This window comes from Gymnoscopelus microlampas (genome assembly GCF_963454915.1).
Source record: "Gymnoscopelus microlampas genome assembly, chromosome: 10".
NCBI lineage: Eukaryota > Metazoa > Chordata > Actinopteri > Myctophiformes > Myctophidae > Gymnoscopelus > Gymnoscopelus microlampas.
In genome coordinates this window covers 44,502,839-44,529,616 of record NC_139947.1, presented here as the reverse complement: position 1 = coordinate 44,529,616, position 26,778 = coordinate 44,502,839, and the positions used below count along the sequence as shown (strand labels likewise).

The 26,778-nt window shown below is 43.3% G+C and overlaps 3 protein-coding genes across 5 annotated transcripts; 2 read left to right on the top strand and 1 right to left on the bottom strand.

Moving 5' to 3' along the window:
* The first annotated feature begins 47 nt into the window (after positions 1-47).
* pip4k2ca (phosphatidylinositol-5-phosphate 4-kinase, type II, gamma a) lies at positions 48-10,283 on the top strand. 2 transcript variants are annotated; one of them, XM_084068860.1, is made up of 10 exons: positions 52-543; positions 1,490-1,587; positions 1,902-1,998; positions 4,018-4,167; positions 6,440-6,586; positions 6,830-6,868; positions 6,974-7,087; positions 7,420-7,684; positions 8,150-8,253; positions 9,016-10,283. In XM_084068860.1, exons 1-10 carry the CDS (start codon positions 385-387, stop codon positions 9,094-9,096), a joined length of 1,254 nt encoding a protein of 417 aa, XP_083924986.1. In that variant the 5' UTR covers positions 52-384; the 3' UTR covers positions 9,097-10,283. The 2 variants fall into 2 exon arrangements, with proteins under 2 accessions (XP_083924985.1, XP_083924986.1); XM_084068859.1 differs by having other exon boundaries at positions 48-543; positions 6,830-7,087.
* Positions 10,284-13,187: 2,904 nt separating this feature from the next.
* On the top strand, positions 13,188-16,552 carry ackr5 (atypical chemokine receptor 5). 2 transcript variants are annotated; one of them, XR_014601629.1, is made up of 3 exons: positions 13,188-13,315; positions 13,854-15,060; positions 15,176-16,552. XR_014601629.1 is itself a non-coding variant. In XM_084068873.1 (2 exons), exons 1-2 carry the CDS (start codon positions 13,310-13,312, stop codon positions 14,949-14,951), a joined length of 1,104 nt encoding a protein of 367 aa, XP_083924999.1. In that variant the 5' UTR covers positions 13,188-13,309; the 3' UTR covers positions 14,952-16,552. The 2 variants fall into 2 exon arrangements, 1 of the variants encoding a protein (XP_083924999.1); XM_084068873.1 differs by having other exon boundaries at positions 13,854-16,552.
* A 3,365-nt stretch (positions 16,553-19,917) lies between these two features.
* zbtb39 (zinc finger and BTB domain containing 39) lies at positions 19,918-26,563 on the bottom strand. Its single transcript, XM_084070126.1, has 4 exons — positions 26,381-26,563; positions 23,082-24,401; positions 22,528-22,887; positions 19,918-22,039 (listed from the first exon to the last, which is right to left on the bottom strand). The coding sequence occupies exons 2-4, from the start codon at positions 24,357-24,359 to the stop codon at positions 21,101-21,103; spliced, it is 2,577 nt and encodes an 858-aa protein (XP_083926252.1). The 5' UTR covers positions 24,360-24,401; positions 26,381-26,563; the 3' UTR covers positions 19,918-21,100.
* Positions 26,564-26,778: the final 215 nt, after the last annotated feature.

The window sequence follows — 26,778 nt, the reverse complement described above, 5'->3', positions numbered from 1 at the left end:
GTTGCTTATTTTTCTCGCAAAGTCTGGCAATACTGGCGGTGGTGGAGGTGGGCTTATTATTACTGCAAGGTTGACAAGAGCTTATAGTTTGCAGATTTGCTCCACACGGCACGCATGAATGATAATCACAAATGATGATTCATCCGGTCCACTTCTAGAATATGGCTTAGAAAAGTTGCCCAAAAAGTATAGCAGCTGGACACCGCGGGGGGCGGGGTGGAGACGTATTGGAACGCGTCCGCTGACCTTTGGCTGCCCAGTGGCTACGAAGAAAGCAGGGAAGTGGAGAGAGAGAGTGACAGTTCATTAGCTTGTTAGCTTCTTAGCTAGTAACACCGCTTCACCTTCATTCCCCCCACGTCGAAGGGACGGTGTGTTGTTGTCATGGCGTCCCTCGGTAACTCGGGGGCTGTATCGAGTCCAATGGTGATATTGGCCCCGAAAACGAAGACGAAAAAGAAGCATTTCGTGCAGCAGAAGGTGAAAGTGTTCCGTGCCAGCGACCCGGTCCTCAGTGTGTTCATGTGGGGCGTGAATCATTCGGTGAGTCGCTGTGCTTTGCTAGCACTGTCTGTTGTGTGAGCTAGCTTTGGTCCATTGCGTTAGAAGGAGTAATCCTTAACGCTATGGTACTTTCTAGCCGTTGTCCACACACCCCGGTAGCGCAGCCTGCGCATCCTCTCGTCTTTAGTAAAATATAAAAAATACACTTTCGCTACTCACCAAAACAAAGACTGTTTTAAGATATTGAAAGCCTACTTTCCTTTGTGGGAACACCCGGAGCCCCCCACCTCACGTCTAAAATACACCTTTTGGCCTGAAAAGAAAATATTTCAACGGAAGGAAAAATGTTGTCAATAGAAAAAATCCATTGACCAGATCTGTAGAGGGCGCAGTGGAGTAACTAAAACATTTTTTCCCATCCGGTGAAATATTTTCTTTTCTGACCAAAAGTTGTATTTTAGACGTGAGGTGGGGGGATACGGGTGTTCCCACTAAGAAAAGTAGGCTTTCAACATCTTAAAACCGTATTTGTTTTGGTGATTAGCGAAAGTGCATTCTTTATTTTTTACTACAGAGGAGAGGCTGCGCAGCCTGCGCTGCCGGGGGTGTGCGGGCAACGGCTCGAAAGTAACATCGCGTTAAGGAGAACTCCTTCTAACGCTATGGACCAGAGCTAGTTGCGAGCTAAATGCTAATGCTGGCTTTAGCCACCATGCGCGTGTGTTCTAAATTCAGTTTCGCCCAGACTAACGACTTAAATCCGAAAATGGCAGATCTACAAGCTCACAAGATATATGTTCAGCATGCGACAATGCCGTACGACGAAGGATAACGTTATTGTGTACACAAGAAGACCCATGACAGACAGAGATGGGGACTGATGTGAATAGCGTTATGTTTGTACAAAATGCAACCATGGACACATAAATGCAAACAAAGCTAATGATGCCACACGTTATGACTCACTGTCATTTCCTTTCTACAGATCAATGACCTCAACCAGGTTCCCGTTCCTGTCATGTTACTGCCTGACGACTTCAAAGCCAACACCAAGATCAAAGTCAACAATCACCTCTTCAACAAGTATGTCTCAAACATTAAGCCTTGATTGTTGCAGTTTGCATTGGATGTGTAGTAAGCTATGCAGACTTTAACTGGGTATCCCTAGAGGAAAAGCAGCTTAAATTTAGATTACCTGTGCTAGACTTTTGGGAAAGCCACACCTGAGAGCACTAATGCAAAGAATCCTCTCATTTGTACACCCTGAAACTTAAAATGTGCGTTCATATTTGTGAATGAGGAAACATAAACCTGCTTGTGTGCATGCCTGTGTGCCGATGCGACAACAAAATGCAACCACCATCTCACAACTGTCTCCACCCTTTCCCTTTTTACAGAGAGAACCTTCCTGGACATTTTAAGTTCAAAGAATATTGTCCTCTGGTGTTCCGCAATCTAAGGGAGCGTTTTGGAATTGAGGATCTGGACTATCAGGTGTGTAAATTATGCACAGTCAAATTAGGGTGACCATATATTCAGCCCCTCAAACCGGGACCCTTAAATCAATGCGTGTATTCGCCGAGCACGCGCAACACGTATACACACCTTAGGTGTCGCATACAGGCAATGATTGATTGACAAACATCAGCCTCAGCATTAAATTCAGACACGCAATGCATTTGTTGATGTTTTCTGATTTATTAGGTGAGCATGTTTACATGAACAGAACATGATAAACGTCTACACAACCACTGAAAACAACTATTATCCTACTATAATTCTAGTAACCTGACGGTGGGTGGGTGGATGGAGTCCTGGGTCTCCGATCAAACTGCGCATGCGTCGTGTTGCCAGGTTTCGCGAGAGAAACAAGCAACGGGGTCTATGAAAACGAGGCCAAACCAAACGAACCCTATACCACCAACACTGTTCTATGTTTGCATATAATTTGCAAATATTAAAGATTTGCAATTGTGTACATTTCTTTCAGAGACATGTATGGACTGTTATATCTTGAACATTTATTCATTTCCACTTACCAGACACTTTTTTTATGGTAAAAATGAGCATAAAAAGCAAAATACAGAATTCAGAAATATTAAAATGGAAAAAACATAATTTGGGAAAAAAATAAAACGGATTTCATATGGCTCTTGCCGCGACGGGAGCGACCGGGGGGGGGGGGGGGGGTGCCACGACGGGACGCGCGCGGGGGAGAAACCGCGCGACAGGACGTGCATTAACCCCACGTTTGCAACGACTTTCGTCTGCGCCCTTCACCGGGTATGGTCTAGTTATTTTAATTCTGTCAAAAACCGAGACCATTTTTTGTGAATGTTGAAAACCGGGACATATTAGTGTTTTAAAGATATTTGTTGGGAGTCGGGACACGCAGGCCAAACCGGGACGTCTGGCCACCCTAAGTTAAATGCAATTATATCTTTGTTGGAGGAATTCCAGATTACATTATGTTGGCATCCCTTGGTTGTAATGGCGAGAAGTGGTATCTTCTAGGGAAGGGTTGGGTGACGTTTTTGTGCACGAGATCTACTTACTTAGATGTTTTATATGGCTGGTGAGATCTATTATCACCTGACAAAACCACCACCATTTTTTACTATAGGATGCTATTTTGAATAATGCTTCTGTTTATTTTTTAACAAAAAAAAAATCAGTTCACTGTCAGCTAGAAAACATGTTAAATGATTTGTGGTTTGTCAGAAAGTGGTTGCTGCTTTGACAGATTTTCAATTTGACATAAAGAAAAAATAATTATCTTCTATTCTGCGTGATCATTGTATGTCTTCTGTCTCAAGGCGTCTTCATTCTCAATGCTGTGTTCCGGACTAGTCTCATTATAGCTGTGGTTGAAAAGTAGTAACCAAGTGTTAAACACAATTAGACAATTGATTTGCTGCCTCGGCCATTCTTGTGTTAATTCGTTCTTCAACAGATCGTGATATGATTCACTGGGGTTCACATTCAAACTACCGCTGCAACACTCCCCTGATATGATTCACTGAGGTTCACATTCAAACCAGCAAACCTGAGTGTGATTGCAATGTGAATGGATGTTTTTGTCTGGATTTTCAGATTACAAATAGCCTCTCGAGATTGACCGGTCCATCTTAAAGACACGATTATCGGGGTCATCCCTATGTTCCCTGGGTTCTATGTTCCCCACTTAGGTTAGGTTTAGGGTTAGGGAAGCGGGGAACATAGAACCTGCATGCATTGTAATTTAGGGTGTGCCATTTTCTGGCAACTTCATTGAAAGGAGAGGGATAGTGCTAGTGTTTGCGTGTGAAATTCTTAAGTCTCACTCAATCAACTGCAGAGTAAAAGCAGCTGAACATGAATTGTCAAATCTCAATTGGTTCATTGTACAGATGGTGCACAGCCTCTGCAGTGGATTTGTTATTGTTTTTATTTTTCACACATTCACATAGCAATTCTGACTTTGAAGGATCCCAACTCTAACCTGTGTGTTCTTGGACTTGTCTCTTACCTTAGGTGTCGTTGACCCGCAGCCCCCCTTTAAGGAGTACAGACGTACAGGGAGAAGGACTGCTCTTCAACTCCTATGACCGCACGCTGGTTGTCAAGCAGATCTCCAGTGAAGATGTCGCAGACATGCATAGCATCTTGTCTGAGTACCATCAGGTAAGAGCTGGGAGCTGGTGTTTTTTCATGGCCTACATTTTAATTTGAGATTTGCAGCTTAGACAAGTGGGGATATCCATGATCAAGCAATACTCAATCTTCATACCATGGTATTTTTTACAGCACTACCGTATTTGAAATCTTAACCAAACGAAAAAATAGTTACCGTGTCAATTGTCACAAAGCTGTAAAAAGAATCATTGAAGGGTTTTTAGGAAATGGGGATAACAAGGTGGCCTTGGCAAAAGGCAATCCCTGTCTGACTCTTTGGGAAACCAGGCTATTATTAAACATATCCTGTTGTATGTTGAAGCCACATAATTTCCTCTTCCATCCTTGTCCATGTAGTGTTGTGCTTCCAAAATACTTCTGTGACATTTGTTTGAACCGTTTTACAAAGACACAGGATCGAGAACTGTCGCTGTATAGGTCTAATTTGAACATATGCTGAGGGAAGCAATATTTTTAGTGAGGTGAGTGGAACACACAAATATCACAAGAATATTTTAGTTTCAACCTCTAAACTGAAAGTATAGCATTGTATCGTAATGGGTTTACACTGTGTTATAGCCACGGTAGTTCTCTGTTAGTACAGCATTAGTAGTTGTGTAGATGCAGTGGAAAAAACAAACAAATGTGACAGAATTATTCAAATTTCCTTATCAAGGTTCATGCAAATCTCAAATGATGCCTTTTTGATGGTCTCGAATGTGTGCAAAAGAAAAGAGTGAACTGAAATAGCTTTACTTTATTTTCTGAATTATCTTAATTCTATTATTGTTATCTCTCAACTAAGCCTGTCTGTTTGGTATATGTGCTCTTAATCCACCAAACCTGCAACCTAGTCTGTATTGCATGTACTGTACTTGTGGTGACCCAAAGAACTGAGTCTTGCTTCAGACAAACATCCCCAAGAAGTAGATTTTCGGTCGCCTTGAACTCTGATTGGAATGTGTGGCCTATGGTATGATGGCCTGCATAAAACTGAGAGTGGGATGAGAAAATGGTAGCTCTGTTGAAGAAGGATTGTCAACTCGCTTGGTGCTGAATGAGTACATTGTTATCAAAGCTTCTGGGGTTTGTACAGATGCTTGGGGGGGGGGGGGGGGGGGTAGCATTTTTTATTTTGCATTCATATTTATTCATTGCAATGGACTATTTCTTGGATACCGTTCTGAAATATTAATCCTATTCACTCTCAAAGGCCTTGGTTTACATCAGTAGGGCTGTCATGATCATTTCAACTGATGATTAATTGTCAAACAAATTATTGCGATGAATTATTTAATTGTGTTTTGACATTAACATTGGAACATTTGTTTGCCTTTTAGGCTTGTAAACAAATTGCACAGGGCAGATATGACAAATAACTTAAATATATACAGCCTATTACTGAAATATACAAAGAAAATGACTGACAATATCCAGCACTAATACATTCTAAATAAATACTGAACTTTGTGAAACTTCATGAACAATTTTCAACAGCAAACGATTTAGATGATAATCAAATGAATTGTAATAAGCTCAAATAATTGCAATCAGGTGATTATGTGATAATTGTGACAGGACTACCTATCAGTATTGAAGTTGCAATATTTTTTGATGATAATTATATTGTCAACCAGTTTTATTTCATTGATCAATGATCATTTATTTCATTGATCATTGAAAAAGTATTAGTCTAAATATCAGGAGCTTCGTCAGGCCCAAACTAGGCACATCTTTGCATTATTTATTCACATCATAATGAATATGCGATGGCTGTTGCATCTGCCATATCCTGAGGGCCTTATTAACACAACCACCTTACATGCATACATGTGCAGAGTGTCACTTTGTCACACGCAGAACACAAATGTAAACCATACGCAATGGGAGTTAAAATAAAGTGTAAAGCATTGTTCCTTCCCATGAAGCGTTGCATCTTCTATTAGCATTCTGGCCAGAGCGTTCCATGGTATACTGAACGAGGTCAGCCTGAAGTGAGTGTCTCTTTTAATAGATTGCTATAGCAAATCTTCAACAGGGCTAAATGCCTAACCTGGATAGACAGTCATTAATTGGTTCCTGTCTGCATATGTGCTCTTCAGTTTTTCTCATTCAACTTCAAATGAAAGAGGAAGAGACATTTGAATGTTGTAATACCTCTACATATATTAATTATAATAGGCACATATTACATTTTCTCAATAATGACAATTACAGTGCACACCGCACAGAGATTGATGTGGTGAGTACAGCATTGATTGATTGACCATTTTCTTTGCAGCACATTGTGAAGTGTCATGGCAGCACCCTGCTGCCACAGTTCCTGGGTATGTACCGGGTCAGTGTGGACAGTGAGGAGACCTATCTGATTGTCATGAGGAACATGTTCAGCCACAGATTAGTGGTGCACAGGAAGTATGACCTGAAGGTGAGGAAGAAACACAAAGTGTCATTAGTCATTCAGAAAACGTAGGAGGAAGTTGCATGATTACTGCCCTCAAACTTGTTACTGCAATGTGAGGGATCAAACGGAAATCCATATTCATCACCTATCGGTTATAGCATAGCACACAAAGACAACATTGTATGTGGTAACAGTCATCAAAGTATTTCATATTGTATGTGGGCAGAACCTACAAGTCTGAATATTTAAACAAAATTGTTTTTGCAGGGCTCTCTGGTGTCTCGTGAAGCGAGTGACAAAGAAAGGGTAAACATATGTCTTGAATGTTTTTCTTTTCTTTTCATGCCACTGTATTTGCATTTAGCATTTAACTATCTTCCTTATGCCATATCTGCTAAATCTATACCTCAGGTAAAAGATCTTCCTACCTACAAGGACAAGGACTTTAGGAACAACATGCAGAAGGTGTATGTAACAGAGGAGCAGAAAGATAAATTCATGGAGAAGCTCAACAGAGATGTGGAGGTGGGTGACCTCTTTGCACATGCTGAATGGAACATTCCGCTGTTGTTGCAAACTTCGGCCACATAGCGGCAGCATCAACTTAAGCCATGTCTTTACTGCAGCACTTCTTCTGTGTTGCCATTTTGACATGAGATGACATTTCTTTAGAATGTTTTGTAGTCACCATCACATTTCCCCCTTCTAATTAACTGGCAAGTAAACGTTAAATAGATTTTTAAATGTTGAATTATTTTTTATTTGTGTGTGTGTCATGTCCATATGGTCATTTTCTCTTTAATAAGTTGCCTCAATGGGATAAATAAAGTAGGCTGGTACCCATTTCTTCTTATCAGTTCCTATCGAAGTTGAAGATCATGGACTACAGCCTTCTCCTGGGCCTCCACGACTTAGGCCGGGCTGAGCGGGAGGAGGAGGAAGGTGATGAGCCCTCCAATGAGGAGGACCTGGAGCCAGAGAACGGCCTAACGGCAGCCCCTACGGTGGGCTCCTATGGCACCTCTCCTGAGGGCATCGCCGGTTACATGTCCTCCTGCAAAGCACTTGGACCCGGGGAGTTTGACCCCTACGTGGATGTGTATGCCATTCGGAGTGCCCCAGGTGTGTACTTGGTTTAGGCCAAGAAATTATAGTTAGTTATTTTCAACTAAAACACATTTTTGTATGTTGTTTTTAGTTTGACACAGCCTTTCAATCAAATATAACTGAGCCTTTAGGGTTCACCAGAAGCTAAACTTTAGCAAATGAATTTAGCTTACAGCATTGCAAACACGACAGCTTGATCCTCTGAACCCAGGGTACTGCAGGTTTTCCATCCAGGTTTTCCATCCTACCAAGATGTTAATTGCATTCACCAGGTGAACTTTTAATTCTAGCGTTCAGGGACTAGTTGGACCTAGTAGGAGGGAAAAGCAGCAGTGCCAGTGGTCCAGAGCACTGAGCTGCAGTATCATTACTCAGGCAGATAAGGATGTTCATAGTTAGTGAATAATACAAGAGGTTTTCCAGTGTGCAGTTTGCATGAACTCTGTTACCCATATGTTTTGTCTTTGATGTCATTGTCAGGAGCTCCTCAGAGGGAGGTGTACTTCATGGGTCTGATTGACGTCCTTACTCAGTATGATACCAAGAAGAAAGCTGCACACGCAGCTAAAACTGTCAAACACGGGGTGAGTAACAGGACAGGAAGGATGAAGGTGAATGGATGGCGGTCCAAATGTTCATCTGTACCTCATAGGAAGATCCTTAGTGTTAATTGAACTCAACAAGAATGCACAAATTCGGTAATTTGCCAAATCCAATGGTGGACGATGACAAAGTTATTATTGTTGGAACATAGATTTGTTTGAACAATCATTGTCTATGTTATGCCGTGTTAAATAAACAATAAGCCAATAGAGGACTATTATTTCACCCACCCCTTGTTGGTCCCACCTACATTTGTCAACCTTTCACTGGGTGTATTTCAGACCTATAGACGGGTTTCCTGTTAGTAAACATGAGAGGAATATGACCGCGCAGAGGAGGGGGAAGCCTATGGGTGCGTTTGGAAATTACGCACCGGAGCACACTCGCCTATTAGTTTGTATTGGCCAGTGCGCTCACTGCCGCTCAGGGCTGTATTTTCGAACGCGCCTTTCACCCGGGCATGCGCAGATTGCGCATTCTGCTCTGTGATGACGTCGCGCGGAAATCCGTCTATTGTGACGAGACTTAAAGTGAACCGCTTTAATCTAAAAATTGCCCGCTCCCGTGAGATTTGCTTTGGGAACCGCTGGATCCCAAGTCAGAGATTAGTCAGAGATCTTAATACTTCTTCCACCGCTGGAAAGGTGAGCCTTTGATGTTTTGCTTTCATGATGAAATTGATGCTGTCAATGTTCAATCTATTGCTCATTGTGTGTCTGCTCTTTCCTTGGTGTCTTTCCCAGGCTGGTGCTGAGATCTCTACAGTCCACCCTGAACAGTATGCCAAAAGATTTCGTGAATTCATCTCAAACATCTTTGCATAGCGGCACGCTACTTTACGCTAAAACTACAACTGCCATCGATCAGCACGACTTCCAACTGAGATTTCAGAGGTTGTCCGTCTTGCTCTTCCTTTGTTGTTTTGTGATGTTCTATTTGGCCATTGACCAAAAACATAGAGAAAGTATGCACATGCAGATCATTTATAATGAATTTGGTGATCTGAGATGAGACTACTTCCATTGTAATATGTAATATGATGTACTACTTTTGAGGCATATATTTATTTTTAAGATGTGTATGGTGAATTTCATATTGATAATAAGCACTCTAACCAACTGACTTTTTGGAACAAAAGGGTACTATGACGCAGACAGCTGCTGATCTGTGTTCATCAAAGTAATCGGACCTGAATCAGACTTAATTACTTTTGGAATTAATTCAGTGATATTGTTCCGGTTTCATAGCTATGAGCTAAGCTTAACGATGAATTAGTCATGTTTCTTTTGCAAAATTATGTTCCAGGTGTAACGCGAGAAATAAGATTCAATTGTTTGCGAAAGAATATGTTTGTTTGCTTTGCGGGTCTGGAGTGCCAAACGTGTGGGGTCAAAGTTTTATTTACTTTATCAAAAGAGTTCTGACATTGGTCATAACAAAATGCCCATTTTCATATATAGACTGACTGGGTTTAGCTCAGTTGAGCAAGACTGCCAGTCATTCACAGACCAGTAACCAGTTTAGACTTTTTGGTTAAATGGACAATGTGAATAAAGGGGATTTGATCTGTACATTGAGATCAAAGCACTTTCTAAACATAAGGCCAGACTGTATTATTCTGAACACTCCATTTGTTTATTTGGACTCCTGTAGTATTTTGTGCATCCGAATAACCTACATGAATCATTGTAAAACATTATAGGAGACAGAATACAATCCTAAGTAGTAATAGATTTATCTATTTTCACTGTATTGTGATGATATTTGAGAAGACTCCATAGTGATAGCTTAAGTATGTTCTAATTGATAGAAAATAACACTACATTACAGCAGCTTTATGCAGTTAGCCTTAAAAGAAGTGACTGAGTATGTGACTGGAGCATTCCAATACACTGGAAAAGGCACAATAGATGTACTCTGTATGATGCCTCGTTAACTTGTGATTGCACATCTTGTATTTTTGCAAGTCAGCTTTTGGACCAAATATATTTTACAAAGATTTTCTGAAAAAGTGTTTGTCTTATTTCTTGTAAGGTGTTTGTTTGACTGTGTGGGAGGTAGAGGAGAGGCCACTAATCACCATTGTTCTCAGTAAAAGATGAAAGGACCCTTTACACATCCTCCTATCCTCCTATAATTCTAGTAACCTCACGGTGGTGGTGGTTGGGTGGACTCTTGATCAAACTGCGCATGCGTCGTTGCCAGGTTTCGCGAGAGAAACAAGCAGCGAGGTCTATGAAAACGAGGCCAAACCAAACGAACCCTATAACACCAACATTGGCCCTAAAGCGCTTACAATCGGCGGACATGGCAACACCGACGCCGACGCTACACCATAGACCCCGCCCACTCTCTACTGTGGAAAAAGTAAACACTCCAGATTTTTTCCCCCACACACGATGCACATTAGCTCCATAAAGAACGGTTCTATGTCGTTCTCTTCCAGGATCGGGTGAACGTCCGCCAAGGCTCCGCTGTTTACCCTTTTGTATACATCGTATCCCAAAACTAATGGTAGATTCTAAACCGCACGGATGTTTAAGGTTTGGTCGGCTGCATAATATTTTAGGTCGCCAGCGAAACTACCCGTTTAAATCGCTTATTTAGTCAGCCTGTGGCCATGTTTCCCATTGGAGCCAAACCGGGAGCAGTACTGGCAGCGGACGTAGGGTTTTTTTTCGGGTTGAATGGGAAACATGGCCACAGGCTGACTACATAGCCTGAATAAATAAGTTTGCCACGGGACCCGGGGCGGGCGAGTAACATGCCTACGCCATTCTCCGTGCTGTGGGTGGGGGGGGGGGGAGGGGAGGGGTCCCTGGCATATCTATCAAATGGGGGTCCGCGGGCTAACAAGTGTCAATTTGGGGGTCCTTGACATAAAAACGTTGGAGAACCACTGCACTACACAGTACACACTCACTTTCGATCCCTGATAACTTAAAAGTACTGAAAATGAGTAAAAATACTTAAAAGTTGAAAAACAAAGTACAAATACTTAAAGATTGATAAAAACACTAAAAATACCTAAAAGTTGAGAAAAACAGTAAAAATACTTACTGACGGGGCGCGCGCGGGGGAGAAACCGCGTGACAGGACGTGCATTAACCCCAACTTTGCAAATACTTTCGCCTGCGCCCTTCACCGGGTATGGTCTAGTTGAAATTTAATGCAAGTAGATAAACGCATAGAGATTGCAAAGAGAATAGTTTGTGCTAGTAGCTGGTGTGTGTGTGTGTGTGTGTGTGTGTGTGGTGTTGTAGATGTATACTGTAACTCGGAGTCAGAAGCCATGTTTTTGGAGCTGAAGAAACGTGTGCCCCCCATCTTTTGAATTCCCAGACTATTTATTGCCCAGAAAGATAATGCATCCCTTTGAGTGGAGCTTCTGAGGCTGATGGCAGCCCAGATGGTTTTGATGAGCGCTCAGGGGTGAGTAGTTAGAGGGGGGGGGGGGGGGGGGGGGTAGTAAGGGGTTAAGTGTTCTGGCCTGGCGGATATGATGAGTTTTACTTATTTGTGCTGATGCAATAATGATTCATTGTATTAGTTCATTGGCTGCTGTACTGACGCAATTATCATTTCCACAGAACATGGTGGGGCTAAGGGACTGGTTCTGTTTCAAACATTCCCAGAATTTGTAATTCTGCTGACTCTTCCTTCCTGCTGCTATAGGAAAAGCAAGAATTGACTGCCCTTAGAAACAATGGGAACCGAACAGGATGGACGAGGAGCGGGGTATGGGGTGGAGGTTTTCTGTATGCTACTAAAGCCTGAGTTATACTTCTTTGCATGCTGGTCGCGCACCTAAAAAGCCAATCTACAAAATCAGCTAATTTCGCTGCACTACCCCCACATGCAACTAAATAGAAATCAGGCGTGCTGACAATTCATAGAGGCAGTAAGAACACTGTAAACCAAAACGTACTACAGATCCTATTAATCTGCAGCTGTTGTATCATGGTCAACAAATGCTGCTGCATTCTTTCCCTATGGCAGTGACTTTAGCCTCATTGATAGACTGCACAGAAGCAACACACAGCTTTTTGTTTTTCTGTTAACTGTTGTACAGTCACATTTTGTAGTTGAAGGTGATGCAAATCTCAGTCATTTAAATGTAATGGAATACCAAGTAAGGGCCTTTGAACGTGTTAACCAACGAGTGGGTGTTGAAGTCCGCTATCGATGTGAATGTGTGCGTAGGTTAAAGGCCCTGCTTCCTTAGAGAAGTTTGATGTGCCACAGGCTTCCTACCTCATCTACACTCTGCCTGTCACTCATTATTGCTCTGCAGAAGAGGGGGCTTCCTGGTATTGTCCTATGTTATGTGGTGGCTGTTTTCATAATGTTGTCCACTGTGTGCCAACCACACATGCAACTAAACACAAGTCCTTTAGCGGAAATTCATTGAGGAAATTTGCAACCACTGTGTAAATAGAATGAGTCAGTTCTACAGATCTCTTGGCACTGTAGGATGAAAAAGTATGTAACTGAAATGTAAGGCACCTGTATAGGTAGGAATGGTGGATAGGTAGGAATGGTGCATGGGGAAAGGCATTCCAGAAGCAATGAGCAGCAGAATGGAAAATGTGGCTTTATTTGAAGAGTTTTGTCTATTGTCTATTCAAAGTCCTTGCATGAGTATTGGGAGAAAATACAACAAGGAAATTGTACAGATTGTAATTCAATAGATCCTCAAGGCCCCAAAACCTAGAACTTTAGTCGTGTGGGCTTTCCTGCTGCTCTGTACCACTCCCCCAAGCCACTGAGGATGTCCTGTTAGATCTCATAAGTGTGTGTGTCTGTGCGACTGTGCGTGTGTGTGTGTGTGTGTGTGTTTGTGTGCACATGTGTTAATGAGAGATGGGAGGGAAGAAACTTCAGGCTGCCTGATTGCCCAGATAGTCCAGGACAGCCGAGTTGGTAGAGTTGTCTTGTGCTGATACTGACGCCAAGCTGCTCACTCCGAGTCAATTAGGCCTTAAGAGGGAACCCTCCCTCTTCTTCATTCATCCTCTCCAGTAGACACACCAACAAATGGAGGTAATATGATCAATTTGATGCCTCATATTCAGTTGATGTGGTTTAACTTATAACTACTTTGATAACTTTTTGAATATTACTATGTGACACATTTGTGGAATGTGAACTTAATTTCAGTCCTGGTACTGGATTGTGTATTACATTACTATCCTTTTAGAATCATTGTGTGCTCTGCAACCTCTTTAGAAACTTGCATTGATTGATATTTATCTACTGTAGATTATTGATAGAGATTAAAAAGGGAATGGTACTGAACCCAGTAACAGAGAGCAATTCAGACTTAAGTTATACATTTGAAGCATCGACTCAGTTCCAAACAAGACATACTGTAGATCTTTTCGTCTCAGCATATTCTCTAGAGTTCTAAATGCCTTCTCTGCCTTTATGTGCACTATTATAAGCCACTTAAAATATTCTGGAAACATCATATTTTCATATCACAGCATGTCTGCCTAGATCCTCCTTTTTGTGCTGCCCAAAAAAACATTGAAACGGTTTGAGCCAGAGTCTGAAACAATTTCTCTGCTTTTAACCCCAGACCATGTCGATCGAAGAACACATCAACCACTCGTTGGCCTTCTACAACGGCACGCCATGGTTTGTCTACGAGTGTACACTCCACCTCAACGCGGACGCCCGGCGCATTGCACTCTTCCTCCTCTACCTGTTCTTCTTCACAGTGGGCCTTTTGGAGAACGCTGTGGTCGTCTGGGTCAACTGGCGCCGGCGCCACTCTGCCAACGGGGTCCTGTTCTGCATTATCAATGTGAGCCTGTCAGACCTCATGGTGATCATGATCTTGCCCTTCTTTATGATGGAGATGACCGTGGACAAGGTGTGGCTGTGGGGACGCTTCCTCTGCAAGGTCACCAACCTCATTTACGTGGTCAACTTCTACAGCAGCTCCTTCTTCCTGGCCCTCATGACCCTGGAGCGTTACTTGTCCCTGACCAGGCCTTCGTCTCCAACCTGCTTCCCTGTGGTGGGCCGGCGCCGCTGGTTTCTCTGCGGAGGCCTGTGGCTGCTGTCCTTCCTCCTGGCGTTGTTGGAGAATGTTCACGTGGACCTCCTGGAATGGGACGAGCCGGGCTGTTACATGATGCCAGAGCACAATTACACAGAGTGGTTCGTCGTGGTCTTTTTCTTCTGCCTGGTGTTTCAGTTCCTGGGCCCCGCAGCCGTCATCATCACCTGCAATGTCCTCATAGCACGCGCGGTTCGCACAGCTCCGGATGTGCAGGGCCGGCGGGAAGTATGGCTTGTGCACCTTTACTCGCTGGTGTTTGTGGTGTGCTGGCTGCCGTACCACCTGGTGATGAGCCTGATAATCATAGATGACATAAACCCTTTTGCCTTCAGTTGTAATACCCTGGAGGTGCTCTACTTCTCATATAGCGTGGTGCAGTGCCTGTCCCTCTTCCACTGCATCGCCAACCCAATTCTCTACAACTTCCTCAGCAAGAGCTTTCGCAACAACCTGGTCAATACTGTGGTGAACTACATACCCAGAGAGGCAGCTGAGGCTCAGATGGGACCAGGCTCCCAGCCTAACGCAGCTGACACAGGGGGAAAAGAGGCCAGGAAGCAGCGGAGGCTAAGTGACATGAGCACCAGTCACTCAGACGTTGGATCGTAAGAAAGATGGTGATTTGATGGTAGAATGGGCTTCTACACAAAAACAGTTTCAACTTTCAAGACTTTCTTTAACTGATAAAGACCAGTGGAAATTCAGTGGCTATTCAGTGGTAATCTGACATTGGTCTTCTTTCAAAAACACATTATGCTGTTATGTAAGAATGATGGACTCATCAAACACCTTCCAATCATAATACACGTCCTGTTTTTCTTTTCATTTAACAGATCAGTTTCAAACAGTGGAGGAAATGTTTGAAGAATTTTTCATTCCCACAGGAACTCATAGCAATGTTCAGGATCTTATAGCGGAAATGAATTATACTGTAGTAGCAAAGCAGGAATGTAAACATATGCTGTCTGGCCAATGCAAGATAAGACCGGTTCTTTTAACTATTTTGCTGTTTGAAAAGGTGGAAATTTAATGGAAATGGATGGATCATTATTTTTTACTACGTGATCAATAAACGGATAAACCTTAGCTTACATTATTACATTATCAGATTCTGAATGCTGCTGTGCAACACATACAGCCTGTATCATGCAATATGTTGTTATCCAAGTAACATAATTTGCTGTAGTTGCAGTTCACTATCTTGCGTATTGCTTTGTGAGGAAGTCATGCTAATCCTGTGACTTCCATTTCAGCCCAACAGGGTGAGTTTCTTTCCACTTCTAACAATGTGGACTTGGTGATAAGAAGAGCAAGAACAGGGAAAAGAGTTCAATTTTCAGTCCACAGATGGCACAATAGGAGGAAGAGACCTGGCATTCGAGAGGTCAAAGATCACACATCTCTGAAAGTGAGAAGTGTGGAATACCATGCGGAATACTGCAAATTCCCCACTGTAATTCTGATGATGCATGGGTTTTTGCAGCATGGGACACTAGAACAGATATACAAGCAGTTTGTTTTTACTTGTTTGAAGTAGAAACAAGATAAGTCCAATGTTCATAGTTCTTACTTTAAAAACAAATTTAAAATGAAATGGTTACGGAAATTACATGTATGTAAAAAAAAGCATGAATATGATAAATAATATAGGTAAGACACCAAATATATAGTACAGTATATCACAGACTTGAAGTCGCTGAATGGCATATTCTGAAAGCATTCATAATAAGTCTGTAATTTGCTTAGAGTTACTGACATAATTCCTCCAGATATTATGATTGAACTCTATGAGGCTGTGAGAGCCTCCTGAACTTTGCACCTAAACTGCTTTCCTACCTAAACCTTTTATCATTTTCAGTGCAGCCTCCAGTAGATGTATGCTGCCTAATAGGACCCATGTTATTTGTGCTGAAAAAACTTGTGCCCCCTATTTTTCCAATTCCTAGATGTTTTAGTGCCTAGAAGGTTAATAGAATGACAGTTAGAATGACCCCCTTAATAGTCCATTCATAACATAATCTAGATGCGTTAGAGAATGTTTAATGCAACACATTTTTAAACACCCTTTTTTCCTGTCTCTTATGAAAAGTTAATGCTGCTGCTTGTGAGGCCCAATCCTGGCATGCATCAATTACACTCATAGCCTTCCTTGTGGCTAGTAGCAGAATTCCTGGTACAAGAATTGTTATTGTTTCTGTAATAAAGTGGTATTTGCTCATAGTTGCTTAATATTTGGTGATGACTGATTGCTTGTGCTGACACAATACTCGATGAGACTCACTCATTAGGCTAGATGTGCTGATGAAAAATGTAAAATGTTTTACTAGTTGGCTATTGTGCTGATCCAATACTAGATGATGTTCACTCAATTCAATTTTATTAAAGTGTCAAATCACAACAAGTTGTCTCAAGACACTTTACATGTAGAGAAGAGACCCGACAGTCCCACGCTGAGCAAGCAATTTTGCGACAGTGGCAACGAAAAACTCCAATTTACACAGAACATGGTGGGGATCAGGGACTGGTCTTGTTTAAACTTTCCCAGAATTTGTAATTCTGCTGACTATTCCTTCCTGCTGCTATAGGAAAAGTGAGAGTTAACTGCCCTTAAACAATGGAAGTCAAGCAGGATGGATGAGGAAAGTGGCATTGATTGTGGGGGAACACTGCGTATGAAACAGGACATATCCCATTAATCTGTAGCTGATGTGAACCGCAGCCAAGACAAATGTTCCTGCATTCTGTCCCTGTCACAGTGACCTGTGTCATGACCTTACTGACAGCATGTGGCTAGACCGCACCAAAATCAACAGACGGCTTTCTCGCTGTTAACTGTTGCATTTGTCTGCCCAAAAGTTAGGTGAAAAATGGAAAAAAATTCCCACTTTCCCCCATATTTTTGTTATATGTTCAGTTATAAACAGTAAACTGAAGGGCTGTGTTAACTAAGCCGTTTATTTCACTGTTTGTTAACCAAACATAACAAAAATAGTCATTCGGAGGATTTTTGTGGAACTCTGCAATGTTCGACACCTGAAATGAATGCTGGAAATTGTGTCTTAGAGTGGGACTAGAAGTCAACTATCCATGTGTAGGGAGGTGTGCGTAGGTTAAAGCCCCTGCTTAGGCAGACTTGATGTGCTACAGGCTTCCTAGCCTGTAAATCAGACAAATCTGCCAGAGAGAAATCATTTGCTATGGCAGTGTTTTAGTTTGGCCATGCCAAGCTAGGCTTCCTATCTTATCTACACTCTGCCTCACCACTGCTGTATAGAAGAGGGGGGCCTACCTGGTATTGTCCTATGCTTTGTGGTGGCTGTTTTCATAATCGTCTGCTCTGTGCCAACCCCACATACAACAAAATCACAATTTGTTGTTGGTCTTAAGAGGAAATTCATTTGAGGAAATTAGCCATTGTTGAGTAAATATAATCAATTCTACACATCTCTTGGCACTGTATGTAAGTATGTCATTGAAATGAGTCACCTTGACAAGTAGGAATGGTGTTGTGGGGAAATGTATTCCAGAGGCAATGATCAGCAGGGTGTTTTATTATGTCAAGTACTTGCATGAGTATTCTGTGAAAATACAATAAGGGAAAATACTGTGTTATGTTACAGATTGTAATTCACTACTAGATCCTCAAAGCCCCAAAACCTAGACCTTTAGTTGTGTGGGCTTTCCTGCTGCTCTGTACCAATCCCCCAAGCCACTGAGGATGTCCTGTTAGATCTTTTGTGTGTGTGTGTGTGTGTGTGTGTGTGTGTGTGTGTGTGTGTGTGTGTGTGTGTGTGTGTGTGTGTGTGTGTGTGTGTGTGTGTGTGTGTGTGTGTGTGTGTGTGTGTGTGTGTGTGTGTGTGTGTGTGTGTGTGTGTGTGTGTGTGTGTGTGTGTGTGAGTGAGTGAGTGAGTGAGTGAGTGAGTGAGTGAGTGAGTGAGTGAGTGAGTGAGTGAGTGAGATGGGAGCGGAGAAACTACAGGCTGCCTGTTTGCCCAGGACAGCAGAGTTCATCATTCATCCTCTCCAGTAGACACACCAACATATCAAGGTAATATGATACATTTGATGCCTCATATTAAATTGATGTGCTTTAACTTTTCTAGGATCCTAGATCTTAATTGTGCCTTCCATTACGCTACTGTCCTCTTAGCATCATTGTGTGCTTTGCAACCTCTTTCATCCACGTATTCAACCTTGATGGATATTTATCTGGATTGTTGGAGATCAAAAAGGAATTGTACTGAACCGAGTGACAGAGCAATTCAGAATTATGAATTTGAAGCATCAACTCAGCCCCAAACAATGCATAGATTCGCACATTCTGCAAAAGAGTGTTCTAAATGCCTTCTCTAACTGCACTGTTATTATAAGCCACTCAGAACATATTCTGGGAACATCACATTTTCATAGCCCAGTATGTCTTTTGTGTTGCACTTTTCTTATGTAACATCAAAACATAATCAGATTAACCCCAGAAAACATTGAAACACTTTGAACCAGAGTGTGGAACAATTTCCTCTCTGCGATTTAAGATTTCCTAAATCCTTACGAACAACCTTTCAGCTGTAATATTCTGGAAGTGCTCTACTTCTCATACAGCATGATGCAGTGCCTGTCCCTCTTCCACTGCATCGCCAACCCCATTCTCTACAACTTCCTCAGTAAGAGCTTTCGCAACAACCTGATCAATACCGTGGTGATACAGGTGGCTGGAGTTCATATAGGACCAGGGTCCCAGCCTAACGCAGCTGACACAGGAGAAAAAGAGGCCGGGAAGCAGCGGAGGCTAAGTGAAATGAGTACCAGTCACTCAGACATTGGATAAATTCTAATAAAGCAGGACTCTACTGTATATAGACAATGCAAGATAAGACTACTATCATTTTAACTATTTAGCCATTTGAAAATGTGGAAATGTTAATTAAAAAAAAAATACTAGTTAAAATGAATAGCAATATTGGGGTATTTTATTGCATGATACAGGCAAGTATATGTGTTGCACTGCTGCATTCAGAACCAGATAATGTGCTCTTATGATGTAGGCTAAGTTGTATGTTTAGTTATGTACATAATAACTAAACAGATACAACTTAGATACAATTTAGCTTACATCATTACAGTACATCTGGTTCTGAATGCTGCAGTTCAACACATACAGTACTTGCCTGTATCATGCAATAAAGAAAATCACAATACTGCTATTCATTTTAACTGGAAAATATAAGTAACTTAATTTGCTGTAGTTGCAGTTCACTATCTCGCTTCTTGTTGGTTTATGAGGAAGTCTAAGCTGATCCTAGGACTTACATTTCAGCCGCCCAGGGTGAGTTTCTTTCCACTACTAACAATGTGGACTTGGTGATAAGAAGAGCGAGAAAGGGGAAAAGATTTCACGTTTCTGTACACACCTGAGCTTAGAGGTCAAACCTCTGGAAGCCAGTGCTGCGGAACTCTGCAAATTCACCAATGAAATTCTGATTAATTCGTTTTTGCAACATTGGACACTAGAACAGACCATGTACAAGCAGCGCTTTTTTTTTTACTTGTTTATTCTAGAACTAGAAACAATGTATTTGTTAAAAAGGCAACCTTCATAGTTCTTACTTTAAAACCCTTTAAAAATCAACTGGTTAAAAGAATAAAAAGGCATAAATATAATAAATAATTACATCATAATTAGATACAGATATGAGGTAAACAAAATATGACAAAATATATATCACAGGTGTGAAGTTGCGGATGGGCACTTCAGTACCATATTTCTACAGCACAACATGAATACAAAAAGACAGCATGTGGGGGGAGGATACATCTAGTGAATATAGTGCACGAATAGCATAATTGAAAGACAAAAAACAAAACACTACATGCAGGAAGAAAGGAAGATTACATGTTATCTACTTAACTTATAAGGCCCCAGTTTCCTTTCTTATCTAAAACAAAATGGATAGTATCGTGCCGCTTAGACAATATAATACTCAATACGCATACAAATAGGGTATGTAAAACAATTATGCAATATGGTTAATCATACCAACTGCAAATTAGAAAACAATTACTGTATATGCAACAGTGAGGTACTACTTCCTTTACATCTTCATTAAACTTGTGAATAATGCAGCAATGTACTGAATGACAGTCAACAGTCCTCTTCTCAGAACACGTAACAAAAGATACACTGCCACCAAGTGGCCACTGCGTGTATGTGGCTTTAGAGGGACTACTCAAACAGGTAGGCTCCATAAACAGAACCCTACATAGAAAAACACGCTAAATTCATAAATGTCTACAATTCAACAACCAGGAACTGTGGATAGGGTTGGAATCCGGAATCGGAGGAATCGGTTCCTCAATGTTGGAATCGTTTCCAGAACCGGTTTATCACACTGTCAGAGCTGGTATCTGGACTTCACGTCTGCTATACCATTACAATACAAGGGGTTCTCAAATGTTTTAATTTCAAGAACCACCATAACTCTGACAGTGTACAAATGTGTACAAATTTGTATACTCTCAGAGTTACAGACATTTAAGGGTCCATTTGGAACCCCCTCAAGTAACCCAGAGGGTCCCTGTACTTCACTTTAAGAACCAGTGAGGTATAAGTAGGATCAGTTAAGAGGGAATCGTTAAGGTTAAAATACTAACGGATCCCAACCCTAACTGTGGAGGAGTCAGACAAAGAAAGGCACGCACGCACGCGCACACGCACGCACACACAGCTACAGTATTATAGGTCAGGAAGCAGCCACAGCTGATCAGGTGTCCATGGGGGGTAGGGGTTCTTTAGAGTGGTCATTGTACATGAAGGTCTGCTCGATGTTGAAGTCTGGAGGCAGGTGGTCCTTGTGGACCTCCATGTGCGACGACACCATCTTCAGCGTGGAGAAGTAGAGGCCACACACTGTGCAGCGGTACATGAGTGCCCCAGCATGCGTCTTCAAGTGGCAGATCATGGTGGATCGGCCCCGGAAGAAGCGCAGGCAGACCTTGCACTGGTACGGCTTCTCGCCGGTGTGGATGCGGAGGTGGTAGGTGAACTCGCCGGAGTGGGCGAAGCGCTTGCCACAGTAGCGGCAGCGGTACCACTTCCCCCGCGCACATGCCGCCCCATCCAAGCCGCCGCTGCCGTTGGTCAGGAGCCCCGCGGGGAAGCCCCCTACTGGCCCTTGTAAGAGTTTATCAGACAGACCAAAACCCATCCCCAGGCCAAAACCCAGGTTGGTCATTTTCACAAGGCTTCCAGCCTCCCGCGGAGACGACGATGAGGGGGAGCCTTCCAGAATCTGGTCAGCTCTCCGCTTTCCCAACCACCCCTGGCCCCCCAAGCCGTTCCCTATGGACTCTGTGGTGTGTAGGCTGAGGTGGTACTGAAAGGCAGACGAGGAGCGGAAAGTCTGTGGGCACAGGAAGCAATGCATCTCTTCCGCTTCACCTGCGCCCCGGGCATCTGCTCCGGTTTTGAAACCCTGCTCTCTCTCCTTCGCCGCCGCCTCCTCAGCGTGCAGGGCCATGTGCCTGTCGAGTTGGGAGCGCTCTAGGAAGCTGTGGGCACAATGTGGGCAGGAGTAGACAGCCAAGGAGAGGTGGGTGAGGGTGTGCCACAGAAGTGAACACAGGGTGAGCTGGGGAAGGTGGCACACACCACAACTCAGGGACTGGGCGCACACATGGCTCAGTAGGTGGTCTCTCACCGCCTGGGGAGAAAGTGAGGCACATGAACGCAAAAGATGAGCATATTGTACAGTACACGCAACTGGTACAGACTTTGTTTTTTTAGGAAAACGGAGAGGACAGGAAAAGAAAATAATGTAGAAAACACGGGAGTGTTATTAAAACACAAACTTAAACTCGAAATGCCCGTGGTGGACACAAGTGCCCTTGCTTTGGGATCAGCTGGATTTCGAGGCCTAGACGCGGGGTTTTTTATACCCCATCCGGTAAACTGGATTTGCGTCACAGGACCCTATCCAATAAGATTGCACTGGGAGTCCATGTATTGTGCTCTGTGCATTGCTAGGGGGCGATGTTATCCCATATGTAAGTTCATTACGAAGGAAAGACATAAAAATGGTAGGTACTTTTCCCATAACATTTTATTAAACAAATTATGGACAAACGACTGCAATTATTACAAATTAACAGAGGTCTCGCCTAAAGCTGTAGGGAGACAAAACTCACTGACCTGGAGGTCCTTGGTGAGGGTTTTGCTGCACACTGCGCACTGCAGCTCGGGTCCCAGGCTCTGGCTGGCACCAGTGAGTGCCCCCTGTGGCAGTGTGTAGCCTGCAGCTGCATGACGGCGATGGCGAAGTAGTTTGTTTTGACTGCAGAACTGGAGTTGACACATGTCACAGGAGAAGAGTTGCACACCGACGTGCAGCAGGGCATGGCTGATGCCGGCAGCGTGGTCCGAAAACGAAGCACCGCACACCCGGCAAAGGCCAGTCTCCGTCAGGTGGCTTTCTGCGTGTGCGCTAAGAGCGGCCGGGTCGGCCGGGAGAGACGCCGCGCAGGCTTTACACGACCACGCACTCCCCGTCACCTAGAACAAGTATGTAGCGTATGTGATCACACTGTCATTTCTATCAAGCGGTTCTACATTTGTCAAAATACACACTGGGACAGCAGAGCATGAAGCACATTGTAACCTGCAAATAGCAGCCTGATTTGATTAAAAACCAATAGCGAGCACTTTTATTGACAGTGACCTATGGCTTATAATCTCAAAAACATTACCTGGCCGCCGGAGTTGGTGCCGCTTCCGTTCTCCACACAAACAAGGTCATCTTCGTCGTCCTCCTCCTCGTCCTCTTCCATGTAGTTCTCGTCATCGCTCAGCTCAATGATCTCGCCTGCCAGCTGACCCCACTGCTCATCCTCTTCAGTGCCCTCAATCGCCCTGCTTCCCTGCAGGGGGTCTCTCTCCTCATCATTCCGGCCCGCCTCTACCTCCCCAAACATGAGCCCGTCGTCCTGGGTCACATCCGCCGCCCCTCCCTCTGCCACGCCCCCCTCCGCCGTCCCACCCTCTGCCGCCCCGACCTGCAAGCCGCCCAGCGGGTCTCCCAAGGATGCTGCCGGGGTGCAGACCTCCGGCCCATGCTGAGCTGAAGGATCAGGAAAGGAGCAGGAGTCAGAGGGCACAGGGACGTTCTGAGGCAGAGAGGTGGTCATGCCCTCGCAAATAGCCATCCGTCCATCACCATCTCCGCCGATCCCCCTGTCGCCAGCCTCATGTTCCCCCTCCCCCACCTCAGTCTTCAGCTGGGGAAGCACAGGGCCTGGAGGCAGGACTCTGTGAGGCTGGCTTTTGGTCAAAAGACTGTGTTCTCCAGTCAGCTGACTCTCCGCTGCCATCTGCCCGTAGCCCATGTGAGACTGGACGTCTTCCGTCTTGAGGTGCAGCGACAGAGAGGCAGAGGTGTGGTTCGCCTCAAGATCTCTGGGTGTCCTATGCTGGAGGAGAGGGGAGGGTGCGGCGGCCGGGGTCGGGGCAGCGGAGGGACCAGCCGACGATGACAGGGAAGAGCAAGAGGCCGCGGACGAACACACGGAAACCGCAGCGGCAGCATCAGTGGCCATGTTAGAGTCCAGTCCCAGGTCTCCGGCGCCATTTGTTTTACAGTTTGTCGTCACTGAGGCCTGCATGTCAGGGAACGTGGCATGGCAGGCCCTCACCAGCTCACTGACGCCCAGCCGCTCAGCTAGCTCATACAGCACCCCTACATCTATCAGGTCGGTCAGAATCTCCCCCGTGTAGATGAACGTCAGCACCTTCTCAAAGCTGGTCGGGGAAATGAATTCCAAGGAGAAGGCAGTAGTGGAAGAAGACTGGGCCCGGGCAAAGAGGCTACGGAAATACGCTCCAGCGCAGGCCAGGACAGCACGGTGAGCTGAAAAAGAGCGGTTCCCCACCTGCAGGAACACATCGCAGTACATTCGGGACTGCCGGCAGCGGTTAAGCTCAGACAGGAGGCCAGCAGCGTGGCCGGGGCCCTGCAACCGGATCCTCATTCCCGCTGCTGCTACTGCAGGCCCTGGCCTGTTTCAGTCAAACTGTGGAAGTGAAACAGGAAGGAAGTCATTGCAATGGAACACTATAGACTGTGTGTACAGTTTCCCTTGAAATTCTAACTCCCATTTCTGTGGAAGTTCTTGACATCCGACTTCCAAGTAACTGACAACATTGATGCGTCTTAACGCATCAATGCAACCTGAGACAGGCTTTATTTGAGCCTGTAACTAAATACAGGCTCAAATAAAAGCCTGTATTTACCTTGATGTACTAAAACCTCCCTTAAAGTCATCCTTGAGTTGAAGTTCCTTTCTGTTGTCATGCACATTAACAGTATCCACCATCGATAAAATAAAATATAATACAAATCTTCACTTTCCTACATTACTAAATGCATGGTCAGGGACCACATGCAATACATCCACGGACCACCAGTTGAAAACATGATGTAGGCAACAGTGTAGTCACTGTAGTTGATAATTATGGGATTCAATGGGTTTCCCACATGTACGTTTAGAACACTGTCCATTCTGCTACCACTACAGACACTACACTGTGCATTTAGCAAGACTGACTACAGTAATGTTCTAATCAATGTGGAAAGCAAAACATCGGACATATTATCAGTTTTAAATGTTGTTGTATTTGATGGGGAGGGTTAGGGGTGTCAAGATAACACTAATTTCAATAGTTCTCACTAACTATAAACCCATTGTTTCAGAGGACAGATAGGCACGAATATAACAAATATAATATAATATAACACTGCATAACTATAAATTCCACAAACCTCATATTTTTGTCATCTGGACCAAGTGCAGACTAGTAATTTACAACAGCTAAAAAAAAATCTATAATACCAGATACAGTATAATACCATGTAAACAATCTTAGATTAGATGTACTGTAGGCCTATTTGAGAGTGCAGAGGCATAACTGCTTTGACGCATGTCACATTAACGAGCGTTAACGAGCATCAGCTGACACACAATTAACACCTCCCCTCTGCAGTGCTTTAAACTGAAAGTGACTGGAGTCTGTTTCATTCTCTCCAAAATATCTTGAATATGATGGAAGACATGATTCATAATTACTGTGATTATGATAAGCTTTACATTTCATATCATACACCATAGAACTCCTATAACTTTCACCGGCAAAAAAAAAAAAATTAAAGAAAAATAATTTAAAAAATATTACGATACAGTATGACATATTGACAATACCTATCGTCACATTTTAATACCACGATAGGCTATATCGTTGGACAATATATCGTATATAACTCCAATAGGCGGGGAGGGTTAGTCTTTTTTTTTAAATCACTTGGGGAGGGTCATTGATTTTATTTTTTTAGTCAAAGGGAGGGTCATGGCATTTTAGATCAGGGCACATACATTTTCTCCAGGGGTACCCTTCTTTAAAAATCGACCTGTCATTAGCCAACACACAAGAGGAGGTTGAATGTACTGAAACACCCCGAAACACTATGTTGGGAATTGATTGCATGAAACAATCACGTGCGTCCAGTCTCACTGTTGGTAAACAAATAATTGGTCTATAATCTATTTGTTGATGATATAGATTCTATATCATCAACAAATATAAAACACTATATGTACAAAGTAGGAACAAAATGTATTCATTAGTATGGTTATATTATACTTGTCAGTGTCTACTCATTACTTTCCAGAGAAAACTCTTAACATTGGAAGACTTTCCATCACCTGTTAGATACGTACGGTACATCCACATTCTGCGAACATCTAGAACTATTCTGTAGAGAAGTTCCATCAGATTAACCAGAGATTTCTCAATAGAGCATGTTGACAAGTTACATTGTTACAGTTTGACAAGCACCATATAAAAACGTTACATTCTGTTAGCTCTGCAATCTCTACCAGTTACATGATAACTCTATATAATGCTAGACTGATTAGATCCCTTTCGATATTAAAACCCCCCTCTCATTGAGAACAATGCCCGTCGGTTTTAAAGATAAATTATAAACATGTCTTACCCATAGAAAGCAGTGCTTTTATAGTTTAGGCAAACAGAACACTTGTCTCTGTTATTTTTTTTTATTGAGAAGCAAACGTTGGTCGCACATTTATGACGTAATATCACCAAAAATACAGTTTGGGCGCCATCTACTGTCTGGATGACTGGGTAGACGCTATGGCAGTGGTTCTCTTTAAAGTGGATTCCAGGGACTCTCTCTGGGTTCCTTTAGGGGGGTTTAAATTGGCCCTTACACGTCTGTAACTCTGACAGTGTACACATGGAACCAAATGGACCAGTTAGGGTCCATTTGGTTCCTTTTGTACACTGTCAGAGTTAAGGGGAGACCTTGAAATTTAAAAGTGTGAGAACCACTGCGCTATGGTAAACAGTCACCCGGGCTGTAGGCAGTAAACA

What these genes read in the sequence shown, in the direction of transcription:
- pip4k2ca (XM_084068859.1), top strand. Translation starts at nt 385, where the DNA reads ATGGCGTCCCTCGGTAACTCGGGGGCTGTATCGAGTCCAATGGTGATA. An exon ending in AACAATCACCTCTTCAACAA is followed by an intron (nt 1,588 to 1,901) that starts GTATGTCTCAAA and finishes CCCTTTTTACAG; the next exon opens with AGAGAACCTTCCTGGACATT. An exon ending in TGCCATTCGGAGTGCCCCAG is followed by an intron (nt 7,685 to 8,149) that starts GTGTGTACTTGG and finishes TGTCATTGTCAG; the next exon opens with GAGCTCCTCAGAGGGAGGTG.
- zbtb39 (XM_084070126.1), bottom strand. Translation starts at nt 24,359, where the DNA reads ATGAGGATCCGGTTGCAGGGCCCCGGCCACGCTGCTGGCCTCCTGTCT. An exon ending in GCACCAACTCCGGCGGCCAG is followed by an intron (nt 22,888 to 23,081) that starts GTAATGTTTTTG and finishes TACTTGTTCTAG; the next exon opens with GTGACGGGGAGTGCGTGGTC. An exon ending in CCCTCACCAAGGACCTCCAG is followed by an intron (nt 22,040 to 22,527) that starts GTCAGTGAGTTT and finishes CTTTCTCCCCAG; the next exon opens with GCGGTGAGAGACCACCTACT.